This window comes from Vipera berus (genome assembly GCF_964194415.1).
Source record: "Vipera berus genome assembly, chromosome: 6".
Taxonomy (NCBI): domain Eukaryota; kingdom Metazoa; phylum Chordata; class Lepidosauria; order Squamata; family Viperidae; genus Vipera; species Vipera berus.
The window spans coordinates 55889042-55909764 of record NC_138208.1 but is presented as its reverse complement, the minus strand read 5'-3'; the positions used below and the strand labels follow the sequence as shown (position 1 = coordinate 55909764).

Sequence of the window (20723 nt, the reverse complement as noted above, 5' to 3'; positions counted from 1 at the left end):
AGAGTGAATAAAACTGCCTTACACGTAACAAGTGCCTTATATCTTTGAATTCTATTCACAAAAAGTGCCTGGAAGTGCAATAGTGGTACCTATATGCACTCTTTAGAGTAGCCATATTTTTTCAGGCCCACACAACTGCTATATGATTTTTTGGGGTGGGGGGGTGCGGGGTGGGGGTGGAGAGGTATTACAATAAAGAATTGCAGTCAGATGCTACATTTGTGACCCTGTGTACTCTGAAACATCCTTCTGGAACCAAATCCAAAACATGATTATAAATTTATATAAATATCTAAATAAGCATTATGTATTTTTGAAACACAGAACAGATAGTAAGTAAAATTCATTTATTTGTAAATCTTATCACCTGAATCTAGAGGAGATTTATTTCCAGGGTAGCAATGCATAATCAGGAATATTATGAACACTTACGGAATTTGAGTACATATAAATAGCAATGCACTAAAAGACCACCTTTAAAAAAAGCTGTTCTCCTTACCCCTTCAGCTAGTTCAAAGAGTGGAACTGGTTTTCCTTTATAATTTGAAATCACTATCTTATCACCAACAGCTGACGTTGTTACCAAAAAGTTATCTAAAATAAGAGTCAAGGAACACAAGATGTGTTTTTGTTTACGCAAAATTGTTTCAGTTGGGAAGAAAACCTTTTTTAAGTAGGTATTTAATCACGTACATTTCCAATTGAGAGAACCATACTTTTTCAAGAGTTACTTAAAAAAAGATATAATTTATTTTGACAACGAACAGAAATGATGAAAAGTTTATAAAAACATTCTATTTTTGAAAAAAATATAAAGATGTGGCATTTGGTATTTTATCATTATTCAAGACTTTATGATAAGCTAATGGTGTTTACAATACTTTCTATTCAACCCAATGAAACTATTTGTCTTTATTTTTCTTACTATCATTTTCTCAACATTACATTTCTGACTGAACTTGAAAAGTATATAGAACAAAATTCTGAATACCTGTGGCTTATGTATAAACTGTTAGTAAAATAAGATTCAGGAACAAAACAAGTCAAATATGGCATGATTAAATTTAAAGAAGACAATTAACATGCAACATGGGAATATCTATGGAAGATAACTATCAAATTTACTAAAAATATTAAACCCGAAGAAAATTATATATGATCAATGGTTTTTTAGATAGGTTAAGCTGATGCTGACTGCCAAAACAGGTAATTCATATAAAGAATTGTAGGAAATGTAGGATCATTGTTTTGTTTTTTGTATTTGGTGGCAATATCACAAAGCTCAACAATTCTAAAAGATGCTTCATTGTAAAAAATAATAATAATCTAAATATTAACTTTTTAAACAACCCTTTTTGTTAAGTATTACTAAGCCTCATATTCCTACAAAGTATGTAGAATTTGCTTTGTATATGATAACAGATGTTAGGATACTTTATTTTTCTTATTGGAAATGGTACATAATAATGTCCTTACAGCTATGGCAATATGCTTCAATGTGAAGAACAACTTTATATTTAAAAAACAATCTTATGCTTATTTAACCAAAAAATAATTCACGGGTTATAATTCTGCACATGACTTGTATTAGATCTGAAGCTTGGGTTTATTCAAACATAAGGCTTTTTAAAATATTAGATTCTGCCTGTTTCATTATAATGACAGATTTTTTTCAGATTAGATAAAACCTCCAACTGTTTATTGTGATTGATGATTCTTATTAGTTTAGTTGCCTCTGATAATTACCGAGTATTGTTTTGATTTTAATAATGGTTTCAACATGTCAAATTGATATAAATCACTTTTATATGTGGCATTAATCTAATGCTATCTCAAAAATTCTTAGTTTTTATACAGCTTTTAAATATCTTTCTCTTCTGTTCTTTTTTTTTTCTTTCTTGCATTTTCAAATATTTATCATGGGGAAAAGCTGGGCTAAAAACTTGCTCCTTAAATATTTTTGAGCCAGTACTTTAGCACTCCCCTTTGCCATTGCTATATGAACTCCACTAGTTAGTTGAGGACCCACCCCAAGCCAAGCCATTTCTCCAGAATGAAGGCAAATATACATATCTCAGGATAATGTTGCAGGATACAATCTGGGTCGGCCACTGAGACCAGAGGTTTTGTCTTCCAAGCTTTTGGACGTTGCTGGAACCCATCTTCAGGAAACTTTTCTCTAGCAGTGTGTGTATGGTATTTGTAGTGTGTGTGGTAAGTGGCTTTTTAGATGTTGATTGGGATGTGTTGATGCCTGGCTTTTAAGTCTTTAGCTGTCGTTTGCTTGTGCTGCCCAGCCCTCACCTTCTAAGTTCTTGATAGGCTGGTGATAAATCAGCACTCCTGTTGACTGACAAGGGGCCTGTTTCCCAGGCTTCAATCACTTGCCTTGCCGTTTTCGTGTCTGCGTTAGGGTTAGGGTTAGGGTTAGGCAACAATCTTGGTAGCTGCAAAAATGAAAGTGTGTCCTTGTTCACTGTAGTGTGAGGCTACCAAGTTCAGATCTCATCTAACCGCTCGCTTGTATTCTTGAATGATGGTTAGCTACCTCCCTGTCTGTCCTACACAGTCACAGGGGCAATCCATGCAGGGGATTCGGTAAATTACATCGGATGTATCTCCCACCTCCAAGCCATTTCTGCTTGATCCCTCCAAGGACAAACCTCAGTTCTTCCAAATAAGAGACTGCTTCCCCTTCAACTCCCATTACATACCCCCCCATTTCTGTCCTTTTGTCGAAGCTGCACTGGGCCTTGTGGGGCAGCAAGCAGTCCCAGAACCATGAGGCTGTGGGTTACTTGTTATGTCATGCTCCTCCACCCCAGCTCACCTTCACCATCTTCCTGTTCCCACTGCTAACCACGCACACCCAATCTGGCCCTTGTGCAGGACACACAAGGATTTCTGCCCAAAGACTGAGAGGAGTTGGGCTTCCTTTCCTGCAGCCCCAAAGTCACAGTGCACCAAAAGGCCCCAGAACCACAACTCAGCTCAATCTTTGGGAAGAAAACCTTGTGTCCAGCAGCTCCCTTGTGAAGGCCAGGCAGGATGTGCTTGGTCAGCAGTGGGATTAGAAGATGGTGAATGTGAACTGGGGTGGAGGAGCATGTGGAAACCCGATAGCACAATGCAGGGAACTAAAAGGGCAGAGATGAGGGATGATAAGCAGGTGGCGGAGTTGAAGCACTCTTGTGGTCGTAAGTGCTAAGTGTCTAAATTTTGATCATGTGACCCTGGGGCACTGCAACAAATGTAACTTCAGGAACCAGGTATAATTACCATTTGTTCAGTGCTTCAAACGGTTGTTGAACAAATTGTTGTAATTCGAAGACTACCAGTATTTTTGTTTAAAAGAGAGAAAATTCACCTTAAGTTTTTTTTCCTCTGCCAATGGCAGCAACTGAAATATGGAATTCCTTGTAGAAAGAATTTTGAATGGCCATATCTCTGAGGTGTCATAAATAGGCAATTAGGACAATTGCTATTAACAAGTAATTATACAAAATAAGTTTCAAATACTGAAACAACAAAGGATACTGTTGCTACCCCAGCATACTGAGTTAACTGGGTGAGAAGATTCATGGGGACTAAACTGATCCACAATAGTTATAGAAGACGAATCCCATATTTTAACATCATCATCTCCTGAAGAAGCAAAACGGACACCTTCCTGCATCTCTACACCTGTAAAAGAAAATTAAAATTATTACAAATATATTTCCATTAAATATTATTCTACCTGGCAAACCAAAAAAATGTGGTTTCTTGCACTTGAAAGAATGATAAACCTATAAAGTATAAATAAGATTAATACAACTTGTGGCAAAGATTTGTTGCCAGATATTATTGACTGACGTGCTTTTTATTGCCACAATATAGCAGGCATATATAACTACAAGTACAATAAACCTAATCATCATCATCATCATCTCAGATTAATAAACCCAAACATAAATGCTTGTCATTAATGACAGCAAAAAGGAGTTAAATATTCAACAAAATATTTATGATCTCAGTTTTGTTATGCTCCAATGCTTTCAAAATGTAATTTCTAAAAACAGTAAATTGAAAAAAACCGAATAAAAAAATCTTTGTATTTGAGCCAGATTTGATAACTAATGAGTTGCTAAATCTGTCTGTAAACACTACATTTCCGACCTGATAAATTGTGGGGCATCAAATGTTTCAAGAAAGAAATACTACCAAACAAAACTGGATCACAGAATATTGACCCAGAGCACAATCATATTGGAGGCTTCCAAATAGACATACTTCAGTTTCATTCATTTGGCTGCTCTAATATAACATATGTGATGGAACAAGAGGGCCAACCGTTACATTTCTCACGGAAAAATTCTTCTCACTGTAATTTAGTGCAAATGCTACTGATATTAGATGGATCATCTATTTTTTTACATTCACACTTATTCCAATATTCTATCCCATGAATAGAAAGTGTATCTATATTTTTCTCTGCATCACAGCCTTCCGTTCATCTTAAAAGTTTGAGAGGTTGGGGGGGAGGGGAGAGAAGGAATAAAGTATTAGTTATCCTCTAGTAAAGGGACGCGGTGGCTCAGTGGGTTAGGACGCTGAGCTTGTCGATCAGAAGGTCGGCAGTTTGGCGGGTCGAATCCCGAGTGCCGCGTAACAGAGTGAGCGCCTGTTACTCGTCCCAGCTTCTGCCCACCTAGCAGTTCGAAAGCACGTAAAAATGCAAGTAGAAAAATAGGGACCGCTACGGTGGGAAGGTAACAGCGTTCCGTGCGCCTTTGGCGTCTAGTCATGCCGGCCACATGACCACGGAGACGTCCTCGGACAAGCGCTGGCTCTTCGGCTTTGAAACGGAGATGAGCACCGGCACCTAGAGTCGGAAACGACTAGCACGCATGTGCGGGGGAACCTTTACCTTTACCTTATCCTCTAGTAAAAGCAACACATGATTTGTCATTACAACAGAACAAAGCCACACCTCTAATGTTAACCTGGGTAAATCACCACTTTTACTAATGAAGATGGGAAGCAGTATTTTTTCTAAGCCACATGCCTAGGCAAAATAATTGTTTTAAAAAACATAATTTTACCTTCATTTGAAATTTAAGAAAATATGAAGTACCACCTATATACTAAACAATCTGCAGCTACCCAGTTTTAGCATGCAACAGTATGGTTCAAACACCCCCTCCTTTCCTATGACTAGAGTCACACTAGACCTACCATCAAGTGTTCCTACTCCAGTTTCTGCCTTCCCATTGGCTGGATTTTTCCTACCAATAATCTGTGACTCTTCAGCAGTCCTCTCCTGGTACAGGTTGATGGAAGTAGGGACATATTTGGACAGTGAATGCCTTCTGGTGCTCCTAGTCAGACTGGAAGCAGGCAAGGCAGACTCATTCATGCAGTAGTAAGGATTTAAGAGTGAATCAGTATGAGCCGTGTAACAGTATAATAAAAGTATTTTGTTAAAAGTAATTTTCAAGGTTACAAAAAGAAATCCCAACAGTCACTGTTTGGATACCTAAAACACAAATGAATACCAACTCTTTTTAAATCTAAAGGTCAATGAGTCCACAGAAAGAACTACAAATAAATCCTGTAACATGCGCATCAAACTTCATGAAATATTTCTGTAGGATGAAAGCCACTCTGCTGCTTGCTTGCACTTGCAAAGCTCCTAGAGAATTTTTGAAGGAAAAAACGTGGGTGTCAATGAAATCTCATATACATTGTGTACAAATCTCAAGGGGTGGGGGACACTCCTTTAAAAGGAGAATTGCTTGTCAAGTTGCTTGAAAATCCAGCCAAAAAGGAAAGCATTCAAATTCAGAAAATATTAACTAGCTTCCTTCTCTTTTTCTTCCTTCCTTTCTTTCTCTTTTTCTTTCCCTTTCTTGCTTTTTCTTCTTTCCTTTCTATTTATTTCTTTTTCTATTAGAAGGTATAGTCCAATGTTTTTGAATTTCTCTGCCACTAGCGTTATGTAGAAAAATACTACAGGTGAAACAGCAGTCGCAATATTTTCTACTTTAGCTCTTGATTAAAGCACAGACATATTTCCAATTAAAAGGACATAAAGAGATGAGACTCCTATAAGTGCAGGTCAGGGATATGGGGTCATTATGAGCTCATAGTGCAAATTAAGACCATCGCCAGATGGCCTTTGCCAGCTCTCTTTAGTGCACCAGCTGCACTCCAACTTGGGATGAGTTACTCTTTATACGTTAATTCATGCACATCGTATGAGTTTGCTTAGATTACTACAACATATCCTACACAGGGCTGTCCCTGAAGACCACTCAGAAGCTATAACTGATTCAAATGCAGCAGCCCATATATTAACAAATCAAAGTCCCTATAATCATACAATGCCTGCCTTATGGTCATTTACTAATTACCAGACATTTCCAGATAAAAGTCAATGCTGGGTTTAATGTACAGGGCCTACATGTTTCGGCCCTGAGATACTTAATAGGTCTGAAGGAGACCATGTTTTTCAGTTGCAACCCCATATAGTGGAATAGAATTCCCTCTTGAAATTAAGCTGACACTTTTCTTATTGGCTTTCCAGAAGCTATTAAAAACATGTTTGGGGAGGTTTTAGGGAATTAATCGACATAAATTGTGCAAACTGTACTATAATAGAATTTTGTATTAATTCTGATTTTAGATTTTTACTGTGTTTTTGCTTTTATGGAAACAAACTGCCAATATGGTTTTGGCACCGTAGAAATACAGCAAACAGTTGACAACCTACTTTAAATTTAGACTCAAACACTATACATTACATAAACCTAGTTCAGAAGAATACTACAATGGCAAGGCGATGATATTGCAGTAAACTCATCCAACGCAAGGGATGGGTCGGAGCGGTGGCGGCTGAGGAGAAAATCCTCCACCTTATGTGGTATAGGGGGGGTTTCTCTGTTCTCCAAGGCTTTTTGCTGCCAGCAAGTAAACTTTAAAGAAGTTAGGTTGCAGTTTGGGCACTCAGTCTCTAAAAGGTTCACCATCACTGTCCTAGGCCAAGAGATGACAAAACAGCCAGATCTTTAAGGTCCTATAGAACTCCAACAGGGAAATCTCATTCTAGAAGGCAAGGGCAGTGACAGAGAAGATATATTTCCCAAGTCTTGATAGATGGCATTATTTAGTCAAAGGCTCCTGGAGTGCACCAATCCCACCAGCTCAAATCAGCCACCAGCTCAAATCAGTCAGCTAGACATACAGGAAACAGGCAGTCCCTCAAATAAACAGGCCATGTGCCATGTAAGGTTTTATAAGCAACCTGAATCATACCTGCAAGAAACCGAGCAACCAGTGCAGCTTATGGAACAGAGATATCACATATGCATACACATATTGGTGCATTTTGGACTAGCTGAAGCTTCAGAATGATCTTAAAGCATGATAGAGCACGTTGCAATAATTGAGCTGTGAAGTGACTAGGATTCATGATCCTGGAAAAAACACAACTAGCACACCAGATAAATCTATGACTTTGCCGGAAAAAGCACAACTAGCATACCACATAATCCCGGAAGAAGCACAACACACCAGATAAATCCCGGAAGAAGCACAATTAGCACACCAGATAAATCTATGCAAAGGGACTTCCTGACCACAACTGACCCTTCCTCATCAATCAGGAACTGAGTTCAGGAAGATTTTCAGATTGCCACCATGCTTAAATGGGGAAGTGTCCATGGTCAAAGATGGAAAAACCCTGGAACCAGGTGGTCGCAATACCCACAACCACTTGCGTCTTGATAGAACTGAGTCAGAGATGGTTCCTTCCCATCTAGGAGGAACCCCCTCTGAGTCCATGAAGACCCCAAGATTAAATGGTATAGCAGCACAATTGAAATGTAATATTCCATACTTAAGTTAGAAATATGAAATATGTGCTATACACTATAGCTGGGGTGTCAAAGTCAATTTCATTGAGGGCCGCATCAGCACTGTGGTTGCCCTCAGGGGGCCGGGTGGGTATGGCCAGGGTGGGCGTGGCCTACTGGCTGGGCATGGCTAGAGTGCTTATGGCCTACTGGGTGGGCGTGGCCAGCTCTACATCGTTCGCATCAAGGGTGCCTATGGGGGCCTGGGCAGGAGTGGGACAGATCTGAGGGTCTCTGGCAGAAGGAGGGTCTCTGGGCCAGGGCCAAGGCAGTGGCGGCCGTTCCTTCACTGTTTCCAGGATGGCTTCGTGGGCCACATGAAACCACTTTGCGGGCCGGATCCAGCCCCCGGGCCTTGTGTTTGACATGTCTGCACTATAGGGATTTGATAATTTCTGAAAAATGGAAAGAGGTCAAGTGATAAAAGTTATTAGAACTTTAATGAGAATTGCCTACACATTGACTTGTAGCTTTCCATAAAAATACTAATGCCAAAAAACAGTGAATACTTTTGAATGTAACTGAATGGCTTTCAGACTTTTCAATGTGGGACAACAGTGCAAAGGGCATTTACACTTCAAGTAACTATTCACAAATATAATTTGTGAATAAATTATCTAATTTTAAAATGTTACCATAAAAAGAACATAGGAACACTGAATAATTTACATGATTTAAATATTTTTGTCAGAATTCACTTTATAATCCATGCAGTTACAAAAATGTAGCCCAACGTGGGTTGAGGCATTTCATCTTGCATGTCAAAAATTGAAGACGAGGACAATGCCTCACTGATTTCAGTTTCGTGTAATAAAGTTAATCTTCTTGTAGATTCAAGCTCTCAATAAAACAGTTAAGTGGATAGTAATTCCATAATTACTTTCATAAATATGTCATAACCATTTGACATGGAGGTTTCCAGAGAATGAAGTCCAGGAGTGGCCTGCTTCTGGCTGCACAATAACAACACAATGTGCAATTTTTGGAACTGAGCAGACTAATTGTATATATTTAAATAATTTTTTGTTGAAATACTATTATAGTCAATCAGTACAATAACTTCACATTTGCAGTACATGAGGAAAAGCATTAGTTTCACAATTTACCTAAATATAATGATCTCTGCACATAAAAACAGTTTTAGTATCTTGCAAATAATGGAGGTACACACTTAGGAGCCACCACAGACAGAGAATGTGGCTTGAGCTGATGTATGTTAATAAATTATCAGTTTCATAGAAAATTAATAGACTTCAATATGCTGCATGAGAGAATTCCAAAGATCACAGAGAAAAATAAGGAATATTATACTTTTCTCTCTTTGACCTCTTAAATAGGCTGTATCAGTAGACCAAATTAACTTATTTGACCTTCATGTAATTCCATAAACTGTTGTAAAATTATGTTCATCGCAAATTAAGAAAAATGTTCGAAATTCCATATATTATTTACATTTGCCACACAGCACATATATTTGAACTCCGTGTCAAAAAAAAATTGTACGCAAGACATTTGTTGCTCATAGACCTCTCCCAAAATGGGTGGAAGGCTTTCATTTTAACTGCCTGCCTAGGTATCAAGGAAGCAATTCAGCTGATTCTTCTATGGAAGCACTTCTGTATAAGAAATGCGAGGAAGCCATAGCCAGACTCCTAATCAATACACCGAGTCACGTTGAACTCGCATTTCTAAAGATAAACCCTGCTGAATGAAACCAGCTTGATTTAGACCAGGGGTTGGCAACCTCGGCTCTTTTATGACTCATGGACTTCAACTCCCAGAATTCCTGAGTCAGCATAGCTGACTCAGGAATTCTGGGAGTTGAAGTCCATGAGTCATAAAAGAGCCGAGGTTGCCTACCCCTGATTTAGACAGACAAATAATTGCGCAGAAAGAAGCGCTTCGGTGCTTTATCTGGGGCGCTTCAGAGAAAGCGTGAAGGATACTTTCCCCGAAATAAGTTTCCAGCGGGGAAGGCGCAGGGTTACTACGGTTATTTCACACCTAAAGCTTCCTCCCATTCGGGGAACCTAAAGGGACAATCCTGCCCGGTCAGGGTCCGTCCGTCACTACAGGAACGGCGAAGAGCCAGAGCCAAAACTAAAGGAGGGTCCAAAGGACCGGCAGCTGCTGGGAGCACGGCCAGCTCCAGGACAAAGTAGAGGGCGGGCCGGGCTCCCAACCTATTCCGATTCAGACGAACAAGAGATCTCGCTTCTTCCCTCACCTTCCCACTTCTCCGGGTCACCCCGGGTAACAGTCTTTCAGCCAATCCGGATCATTTTTTTTCTCCCCACCATCCAGCTTTGTCCTTTCGCAAACCAAGGGAACCGGCACGCTCGCCCCGCCAGAACCAAAAGCGCTCGGAGCGGACTTGCCCCGCTCCTTACAACTACTTAGCAGACCGTCCCAACAGCCACCGCGAGAGCCCGCTCCCCACCCTTTTACGGCAGCCGAGAGAGAGCAAAATTGCCGACGTGCGCTCGTTTTCCGTAACTAGAAACGGAGGGGGGAGGGAGGAAGCGAGGCTTATCCTGCGCCGAAAAGATTGTCGTCCCCGTGGCGATGTTTCTTTGCTAATAGCAGATGTTGCTAAATGGGACGAGCGAGTAAAGGGGTCTTGATGGAATTCTTTTGACGGCACGGGGTTCGTGTCTCCTAGTTTGCAAAACGCTTGCTGTTTGCCGGGTGGAGAACTCGGGGGCATCGTAGAAACTAACGGATCGTACCATAAACGTTGGAGGAACTAGAGTTCCTTTCATCATATGCGCGAATCATTGTCTGTGATAAGTCTGGGCATACATACCTACCCTTCCAGCAAGTTTTCATTCTCTTTTTTTTTTCTCTTCCCGTTTGATCTACTGTTGGCAACAGAGGGCAACGCTGTACAGTATACAGCTAGTGAACCCTCATTCACAAAATATGATGCGTTGTAATTTTTAAGGAGTTAGAGCAGGGGTAGGCAACCTCGGCTCTTTTATGACTCATGGACTTCAATTCCCAGAATTCCTGAGTCAGCTATGCTGACTCAGGAATTCTGGGAGTTGAAGTCCATGAGTCATAAAAGAGCCGAGGTTGCCTACCCGAGTTAGAGATTGGCTTTGGTGACGTTTGTTTGTTTTGGCTTCTCAGGCCCTGGTCGTCTTTGACTCTGGATGGGATTGCGCTTTCCCATACTTGGCTAGTGCACATTTTGGATCTCTTCAGTAGACTAGTAGCTCTTACTCAAAAAGCAGGTGGCAGCTATTGCTTGCAGCGATTCCTTTTGTGTGCCAATTGGACCCTTTCCTGGAGCTGGAAGCCTTCCTCAAGGTCATCCATGCCTTGGTTACTTCCTGCTTGGGTTACAATGTACTCTACATGAGACTGACCTCGAGGATTACTCAGAAGCCATCACTTGTAGCAGCATGCAGTGGTGGGCATCCTGTTACACCCAGCTGCACTGGCTTCTACTTTCATTGCATGTGCAATTTAAGCGGGTGCTTATTAACTTTAAAGCCCTTCATAGCATGAAACCATTTATTTGCAGGACCGCCTTTCCTTGAGGACATATGCTCAACTCAACACAACACCCTGCATAAAGTAGGTATGCTCCTTGTCCCTTTCCTTCAATGCTGCCATTTTACATTTTTCCCTGTGTTATATCCCTTTAGAAGTCCTCTACTCCTTTAACCATCCTAAAAACACTTAAGGCCTGACTATTACTTCAATTGTTGGTACGGTGAAATTAGCATGGGACAAACTTGTAGGCTGCATGGGAAAATTTAACTGGCGCAAGGTCTCTTTTATTTCATTGTTGACATGTATCATTTTTATTTGGGGACTGCGAACCACACACAGTTTGGCTTAAGTTAGATGACCATATAAAATGTTTTAAATAAATATTGCATTGTTTCACATTACTGAAGAGATGCTGACAGAACTTTAATGATGTAGATTCTCCTGAGGCTGAACATAGACCTGCTGTGCCTAGACAGATGGCAATATGTTTCTCCCTACTCCCTCCCTTGAATTCTGTATGACAAATTAGGCTCAATTTGTTACTGAAATAAACTGGGGCTTCAATATCAGGCCTCCCAAATAGCAGATGCTGGCATCAAAAAAAAATTTTTTGGACAGGCTTGTTGTTTGTGGGCAGTTATTCAAAGAGAGAAGAATGCTTTGATGTTTTTGAAGTTTTGCTCCAGTTTTGTTTTCTACTATTTAGGGCAACCTAACCCTAACCCACATGCTGATGTTGGTAGAAGATGTGATCCATTATAACTAAGGAAACGGGGAAGGGGGCTTCTCTCTAGTCAAGCACTTTGCAGAATGTCATAATTTGTATTTATTACATGGTGTAATAAATGATAAGAGATGATGCTGGCAGAAAAACCTCTTATTTATGCACATACATCCATATATTCTTATATTCATAGTGTTGGTAAAAATATAGTGCATTTCAGAAGAATATGGATGTATGTGCATAAATAAGAGGTTTTTCTGCCAGCATCATCTCTTTGCTTGATCAGATTATTTATTGGTGACTAATACTCATATTTAGTCTCTAGAAGAAACCATTGAGGCTAGAACAGTCATTAAGTGAAACAAGTATGGTTTATTGAAAAAAGATTCCAAACGGTTTAGAAAGATGACTTCTTTCAGCTATTTTCAAAGAAGATTAACCAAATTTTATCCAGATGTAATTCACTAAATTGCAATCTAAAATTAAAATACAATATTTTCTAGTATTCATTGGGCCATGAATCTTAGAAAACAATAACTTGCTTCTGTCACTGTTTAGGGCTGTGCAGTGTTTCATATTCACTTCCGAATTGATGCTTGGAAACACGAATATAGCAATTTGCAGTTCTTTAAAAGAATGGTGTATTTTCCACGATCAGATGATTACCCTGTAATATTGCCATATAATCCTAGACAAAAATTACCTTTAAAACCACAGTCAGTTGCTATATTTGCACACATAGTGTTCTGAAATACATTTCTGGAATCTAACGTGCTGCACGTTCCAAATATATATTTCTTTTCCAGCTTTTTGCTTGACATAAGAAACAATCAGAAAGGATGAGGAAATGTTACACATTTTTTAATTGAAAGTAGTGTGAATAAGGGATTTTTATGCTTTTTTTTACTCAGGAGAGTAGTGCAAAATACTTCTGTTTCTTACTGAATCTGATGTTAATGTTAGTTTTTAATTGTTATTTTACACCTATGCAAAGTGCATTAATAGGAATGTGGATTTATTCCTTTTTTCTTGTAGTCTGCAGATGCAAATATAAAGGCAAAGATCTCGCTGTTTATAGCAACTAAGAGAAGAATAGAATGTTTGTATTTCTAACTTGTAAAATAAATATTAAGAAAAGTAATAAAAATCCATGAACAAAATTAAACAGGTGTCACTTCTACAGTATTTTGACATCCTAGTTCTAACAACATACAAATGTAGGAATTCAAATAAATAAAACATTCAAAGAAAAGCTGCAACTCACTGACTGCTACTAGAAGAATATCATGTGCTAAATAATTACTTTTAAACAGTTAATAAAAAAATATTTTATAACAGTTTAAATGGAATGATTTTCATTTAAGAATGCAATCAAAAGACTAACTGGCTTTATTTTCCTTATTTTTGAAGAAAACAATGACACTGAAAGCGTTGAACCAAGAGATATAAAACCAACCACCAAAATAATATTCTGTATCAAAAGCAACAGAAATTTCAAAAATCAACTGTATATGTTTAATATTTAAAATTTAAAGGTTTTTATGGACCAATTCTAGGCTTCAAGTAACAGAGTTCCAGTTGTTTCAGAGTGATGGGATATTGATCCAAAAAGCTGACAAATCATTAAATCAAACATGTTAAGTTTTACTCCTGAAAAAAAATTCAAGTAAGCAGAGATACTATCCAACTGAAAACATTTCCTGCCATTATTACACATCCATTCGCTGGATCAAACAATTTGCTTAAATTCTTTATTGATGGCACAGTGATCTCAAATGGGATCTAGAAAAAAGAAAGAAGATGTTGAGTAAGCAATTTTGCTTGTCTTTGAATTAAGTTGTAACTGATCATCTTAGCTAAAGGGTCTTTGAGAGGAACATTTTTATTTAGGAACAATTGTTTCTCAACCCTTTGGTTAATATCAGATTTACTAACAAGAATCTTAACTAAAGAAAACTGGGGAAAAATCTGCCTAATATACATACATGGATGTCATAAGAAAAAAATCAATTAGTTTATATTAGCAAAAAGATATCTGGCTTTACTGTAATTTTCCAAACTGATTCTGATTAACACAATACAGTTAGCCCTCAAAATTACCACGGAGGTTGGGATTGGCATCTCCATCACTGTGCGATGCAGTTCTTGCACTGTGATGTCACATGACCACATCAATTACCAATAGCAATCATGTCACTCCCCACTGCTGCCATTAACTAAACCCTACCAGTCATTACCCAAGGACCCACTCCAATCCAAGCAATTCCCATTTTGTCCCTCCCAGCCCTGAGGTTCAAAAAGCTTATGCTAAAGGACTAGATTGCTTCCTTTGCCTCCTCTTCAACTCCCCCCTCCGCTTATCCCATCTCTGTCCTTTTAGCCACCTGCTGCTGCTGGACAGCTGCCCCTGTCCAGCCCTACTTGCCACCGCATCCTTCTAGCTAACGGTCAAGTCCCACCTTAGCCGTGAAAGCCAGCTGGGTGGCCTTAGGCCAGTCACTCTCTCTCTTAGCCCAACCCACCTCACAGGATTGTTGTTATGAAGAAAATAAGGAAGATGTATAGGATACGTTCATTGCCTTGAGTTATTTGTAAAAATAATAATGGTGGGATACAAATAAATGTGAATGGGCCAAAGTGTGCTCAACTTTTATTCATGTCACTATGGAGCCATTGCAATGACCAGAATTTTGACAATTGCTTGTAAATCTCTTGATTGAATGGATTTTAAGTGAGATTTACTTGTAGTATACTGGGGGAGAGATAATAAAAAAAAATCCCAAAGTGGTACGCTTAGAACAGGGGTCAACCCTAGGTCGCGGGCCACTACTAGGCCATGGCTATTCAGAATTGGGTCATGTGAGTGCTGGCTGGAGCACTGGCCTGCCGCTCCCTGGCCTGGTTCCCCTCTCCCCCCACTCCCACCCAGGCTGCCAAGCCACAAAGGTTGGGGGACTGCTGCCTTAGAGGCATCATCATTCCAACGTGTCCTTCTCTGTATGGATAACTTATAAACCAATCTTACAAGTTCATAGAAAAACAAACAAGCTTCAAGTATGTGTTGTGTTTTACAAAAACATACATAAAACATTCTTTTTTAGGTCACCTGAGAAGGAACAAAATATTTTATTCCACTAATGTTTCATTAATTATCCACTGCTATTAATATAACACATATATCATATATAAATATTGTATAATGTATTGTAGCCTTTTACCTAAGAAGAGCTTATATTCCAGACAACAAAAATTATAATCATGCTAATACAATTTCATATTCAGAATATAAAAAGTATATTTTCCAGAATACTATTAATGACAGAAACCTAGTAAAAAAAGAATTACAATTGGAGAAAATATATTTTTAAAAATCCAAATAACGTACCTCTGTAAGCGGTGCAGAGTGATCTGTAGTGATAGACAACAAGGCTTTTATTTCAGAAAAACACTCTTTAACCATTTCCTAAATAAATAATAACAAAATAAATGCTACTTTATTATATATTTTTAATTTCTCATGTCATACCATCAACAGGTTTGGCCAAAGTTAAAAAATATTTTCTTAAAAACCAAAAGCTGTTTTTTAATTATTCATAGAAAACTTTAGGTGACCAGGTCTTGATATTCCAAAGAAAAGAAAAATAAAATAGAAATAAGTCATTGCCAATGTTGTTTTTAGTTGAAAATAGTGTTCCTGATCATGAATTTTGGATGTGTAACATTTTCTCCTCTGAACTGAGATAACTTATATTGCAACTCTCATTCAAGTTTTACCAGTCATGGTTTTTTTTAAAAAAAGCATATGATAACATGATTGTCTGCTTCAATTGAGGAATTAGGTAAACACATAAACAATGATCCCTTACAAAAAGAATGACTAACCTGGTGTATTCAGCAGCAGATTCACACAATCTCTGGTGTCAAAAATATCAGAGGTGGTCTTTTTAAATGTTTTATTAAAATGTATTATAAGATAAAATAAAAATAGAAACAAAAATCAGGAAAGTTTTAAAAATAATAAAGTTGGAAGGGACCTTGGAGGTCATCTAGTCCAACCCCCCTGCTCAGGCAGGAAACTATACTAGGAGTGTCAAACTGCCGGCCCGCGGGCTGGACACATCATCTGGAAGCCATGCCCACCCCATTGCCGGCAATGGCAAAATAGTCCTAATACGTCTAGCAACGTCACGTGACATCACGAGTTTGACATGTCTGCTCTATACCATTTCAGAGAAATGGCTGTCCAGTCTCTTCTTAAAGACTTCCAGTGTCTGAGCATTCACAGCTTCTGGAGGCAGGTTGTTCCACTGATTAATTGTTCTAACAGTCAGGAAGTTTCTCCTTAGTTCTAGGTTCCTTCTCTCTTTGGTCAGCTTCCATCCGTTGCTTCTTGCCCTGCCTTCAGGTGCTTTGGAGAATAGCTTGACTCCCTCTTCTCACTGTGATATTGGAACACTGCTATCATGTCACCCCTACTCCTTCTCTTCATTAAACTAGACATATAGAAATTTAATTAAATAAATAAAATAAATACCCAATTCCAGCAAATGTTCCTTTTACAGTAAGTTTTATCCTCCAGTCCCCTAATCATCTTTGTTGCTCTTTTCTGTACTCTTTCTAGAGTCTCAACATCTTTTTTACATCGTGGTGGCCAAAACTGGATGCAGTATTCCAAGTTTGGCCTTACCAAGGCATTGTAAAGTGGTATTAGTACTTCACGTGATCTTGATTCTATCCCTCTGTTAATGCAGCCTAGCACTGTGTTGGCTTTTTTGGCAGCTGCAGCACACTGCTGGCTCATATTTAAGTGATTGTCCACTAGGACTCCGAGATCCCTCTCACAGTTACTACTAAGAGTTGTAGAGAAGAAATTTTTTTAAAAGTAGTGACTTCTGACCTTTTTTCAGTGCAATAGAATACAAAAAAGTTACAACTTCAATCTTTTGATTTACGTTTCTAAATATTTCAAACATTTCTCTAATAACAAAGTCATTCTAGTCATCAGATGCCAAAAGACTTCTGTACAATTTTCTTTGTCACCATACTATTGCTTCCATCTCCTTGGATTTTCTTTCACTCCCTGAATGTGTTATTTTCTCCATCTCTCCTCCTGTTGCCATGAAATGTGCTGAGAAAAATGGCATTCAGAGTATCCCAGTACAACTCTTCTGCAACATCCTAGCCTGTTATGTAAAAGGTTTTTGGAAATAAAATCTCAATATGGAAATAATATTTATATATGTCTTCTCAGTTTAAATTATGTCTCCCTCTGAAACCAGCAGCAGGAAGCACCAAATTATAATGCATAGAGGGAAAATTTAAACTTACTATTGTACTCTACACTGAAAAGTCAGAGAAAGAGTTTGTGCCTATATATCTAGGTGGATATTTGGTGTGTGTGTGTCATGATATAAGTACACATCAGCATGCTTGAATACTAGTGCATGCACGACTGCATGGAGGAGCAGCCCTGGTTCAAGATACATTATGACATCATATCATCAGGAGCACAGACTTTGGCCATCCCTTCCCCTCGTCAAAGATAATTCTGAATACTACAATTTTTAATATACTGAAATGAGTACAGTATCAACTCTACAACGGGTTTGGCGCAATATTTCAACCATTTTAATTTCACCCTCAAATACTTCGTTGGGGGAAAGAACTTCCTGGCAGACGCTCTGTCTAGAATATAAAAACAGCCAGAAGGAAATTATTAATTCCATCATTCTTCAACCTCAATCAGCCTCTCAAGTAACCATGAGAGGGCAAATGCAGAGAAAATCCGATGAGCCTGATAGTCAACTCACTAAAAAACTCAAACAAGAGTTAAAAACAGAGCCCTGGTTCAGAGACAATAGATCGCTACTGACTTTTCGAGATGGACTAGCCTGGAAGAGTTCAAAACTATACCTTCCGGCATCCCTCAGAATTCAAGCCCTTCAGCTTGAATGATGCAAAATCATTTTGGCTTTCTAAAAAATTTGCATTTAGTGTGGCGGCAGTTTTGGTGGTCAGGCATGAAAAATTGAAAGATATTGCAAAGTTGTGCTACCTGCGCAGCCATGAAAAAACGCCTGGGAAAACCTCCTGGTTTATTGCAACAAGTAGCTGATCCTTCCCAACCCTGGGAGAAGACAACCATGGATTTTACTGTGGAATTACCTGAGAGCAGGGGAAGTACAGTGATCTGGACTGTAATTGATCTCTTTTCAAAGCAAGCTCATTTCATCGCTTGTTCCAGACTACCACCTGTCCAAAAACTAGCCAGGTGTTTTTAAAACATATCTATCAACTCCATGGAGCAACGAAAAGGACTGTATTGCATAGTGGGGTTCAGCTTATTGCAAAATTCTGGAGGGGGTTTGTAAAACTAATTGGGTCTACCAAGGGGCTTTCATCTGCTTTTCACCCGAGTACGAGTGGATCGGCTGAACGTACAAACGCAATGGTGGAGCAATACCTGAGATGTTATGTTAATTACCAACAGACTAATTGGGCAGACCTCCTCCTTTCGCCAAAGTGGCATACAACAACACTGTACACAGTAGCACTGGACTTACTCTGTTTAAAATAGCTACTGGTCGGGACTTTGTTCCTATGCCCGAATACCCCCAAGAACCTCCCACTTCACAGAGCTTAGATCAGTGGGTGACCTCTTAAAACAGGCACATCAAACTCGCAACGTCACATGACATTGCGCGATGTATCGGAACTTTTTTCTATTGCCGAAAATGGGATGGGCGCGGTTTCTCCGTGACGCTCCGGCCCATGGGCCGGCAGTTTGACACCCCTGTCTTAAACTATTTGGGCAAATGTAAAAAAAGCTATAGCCCAAGCTGCTGAGACATATAAAGAACAGGCTGATAAGAAGCGATCTCCCCACAAGCCATTTCTTATGAGGGAGAAGGTTTACCTCTCTACTAAATATCTAAGGCTAAAATTACCAAGTAGGAAATTAGGACCTAAGTTTCTCAGTCCTTTTCCCAAAGTCAGAATTATAAATCCTGCCACAGTTCAATTAAAACTCCCATGGCTATTAGGGTAGGTTCACCCAGTGTTTTGTTGCACTTCGTTAAATCCAGTCACAGAGTCAGCTTTGAGGCCAGTCCCTAAGAAACTGCCTGGCCCAGTTTTAATAAAGGGAGAAACTCATTATGAGATAAAACACATCCTTGACTCTAGATTACATATGGGAAAGTTACAATATTTGGTGCAGTAGAAAGGTTACCCCTTGTCAGAAGCTACCTGGGTGAAACATACTGATGTGAAGGCACAGATTAATAAAGAAATTCTATGACAAGCATCGTCAGAAGACGGGGGAATTCCTAACTTGTGCCTATGTTTCTTTTACGGAACTTGTTCTCTTCCTAGGGGGGGGTCCGACTGTCAACTCTACAATGAACCTTGCTCGTTCTAGGTTGCCACAGAACTGGGAGGGGGTATGGAGGATTTCTGCCAGTCTAAAAATTTCACTGTCCTGTGGGAACCAAGGTCAATTCTGTTGGTTAAATGGGGGAGTGTGAGCATTTGGTGAGAAAGCCCACCAAACTGTTCTATCGGGAAATGTAGCTGATTGCATAGCAATGGGGTGGGAAGTTTAACTTTGTAATAGTGTTTCTCTTTGAGGAGGATTTCAGACTTGGTTTCACTTTTGACCGTGCTGATATTATGTAGCCAATAAACATGTTCTTTGAAGAAACATCTAGCCTCGGAGTTCTGATTTGGTTGGTCTCATCTTTTGGAACCTTGACATACAGTCTATGATTTTACTATCAGTCTAGTGAGAATGAAAAGATTAGATTGCTTATTTTTTATTTTTTATTATGCTATACTCTATTCAATTATACATCCATAACTACTTCATTAAGTTTTTACCCCAAATTCCCTAATAATTATACTTTAGGTATACTTTCATTCTGTCTGATGAAAACAAGTAGATTATTTTTAAGAAATCCATCTTGTAAGAAATATAGAGCATCTATAACTCCTATTCCCCGTATATTTTTGCAATAATTTTACAAAATAAAAACATTATATTTGTATTTAGTTTCTGAGTATCTAAATCTAATATAGTAATGTCTTAATGATCTGGCCATGATTGAACAAAAAAAGCAGACTAATGTTTGATCTCTTACTTTCTTTAACATTGAAAGAATAAGAAAAATACTAAGTTCAATAATGCTGAATTCAAACACAAACATATACAAATCTGGGAGACTTGACTGCTAGGTTCTTAGTATAACCTTCATCTAAAATAAATCTAGAGTACCAGAACAATAAAATACATATTATACATAGAAATGGAATTGTTCCTAAGACAGCTGCAAATTTGTAAATATAATGAAAAATCCATTTTCAAATATTAGTTGCTACTTGTCTTTGTACAATATTAATAGCTTCTAAGTTCAACAATGAAAATTTACTATTCCTGACGTGACAAACCAGCCCAAATATTTGCACCCATATAATCACTTCAAAATCACATTATTTTCAGTGTCAAAATACCTGAATATTCCACTGTCAATTAAATTAGCCTTCACAAAATAATACTGCCATTTAAATTGATTATATTTATATTACCACCTGAAATATTTGTCATC

The 20723-nt window shown here is 38.6% G+C and overlaps 2 protein-coding genes across 2 annotated transcripts in view; both read right to left on the bottom strand.

Moving 5' to 3' along the window:
• The window catches only part of NEDD1 (NEDD1 gamma-tubulin ring complex targeting factor), a 49505-nt gene extending 39194 nt beyond the window's left edge, over positions 1-10311 (bottom strand). The window contains exons 1-3 of the mRNA XM_081331986.1: positions 10123-10311; positions 3538-3684; positions 500-594 (exon numbers count right to left, since the gene is read on the bottom strand). Of these exons, the coding sequence (XP_081188112.1) occupies positions 500-594; positions 3538-3676 (234 nt within the window). The 5' untranslated portion in view covers positions 3677-3684; positions 10123-10311. The remainder of the gene's footprint in view (positions 1-499; positions 595-3537; positions 3685-10122) is intronic.
• Positions 10312-13782: 3471 nt separating this feature from the next.
• The window catches only part of CFAP54 (cilia and flagella associated protein 54), a gene marked incomplete at both ends in the record, with an annotated part of 158511 nt that continues 151570 nt past the window's right edge, over positions 13783-20723 (bottom strand). The window contains 2 exons of the mRNA XM_081332014.1: positions 13783-13902; positions 15506-15583. Of these exons, the coding sequence (XP_081188140.1) occupies positions 13783-13902; positions 15506-15583 (198 nt within the window). The remainder of the gene's footprint in view (positions 13903-15505; positions 15584-20723) is intronic.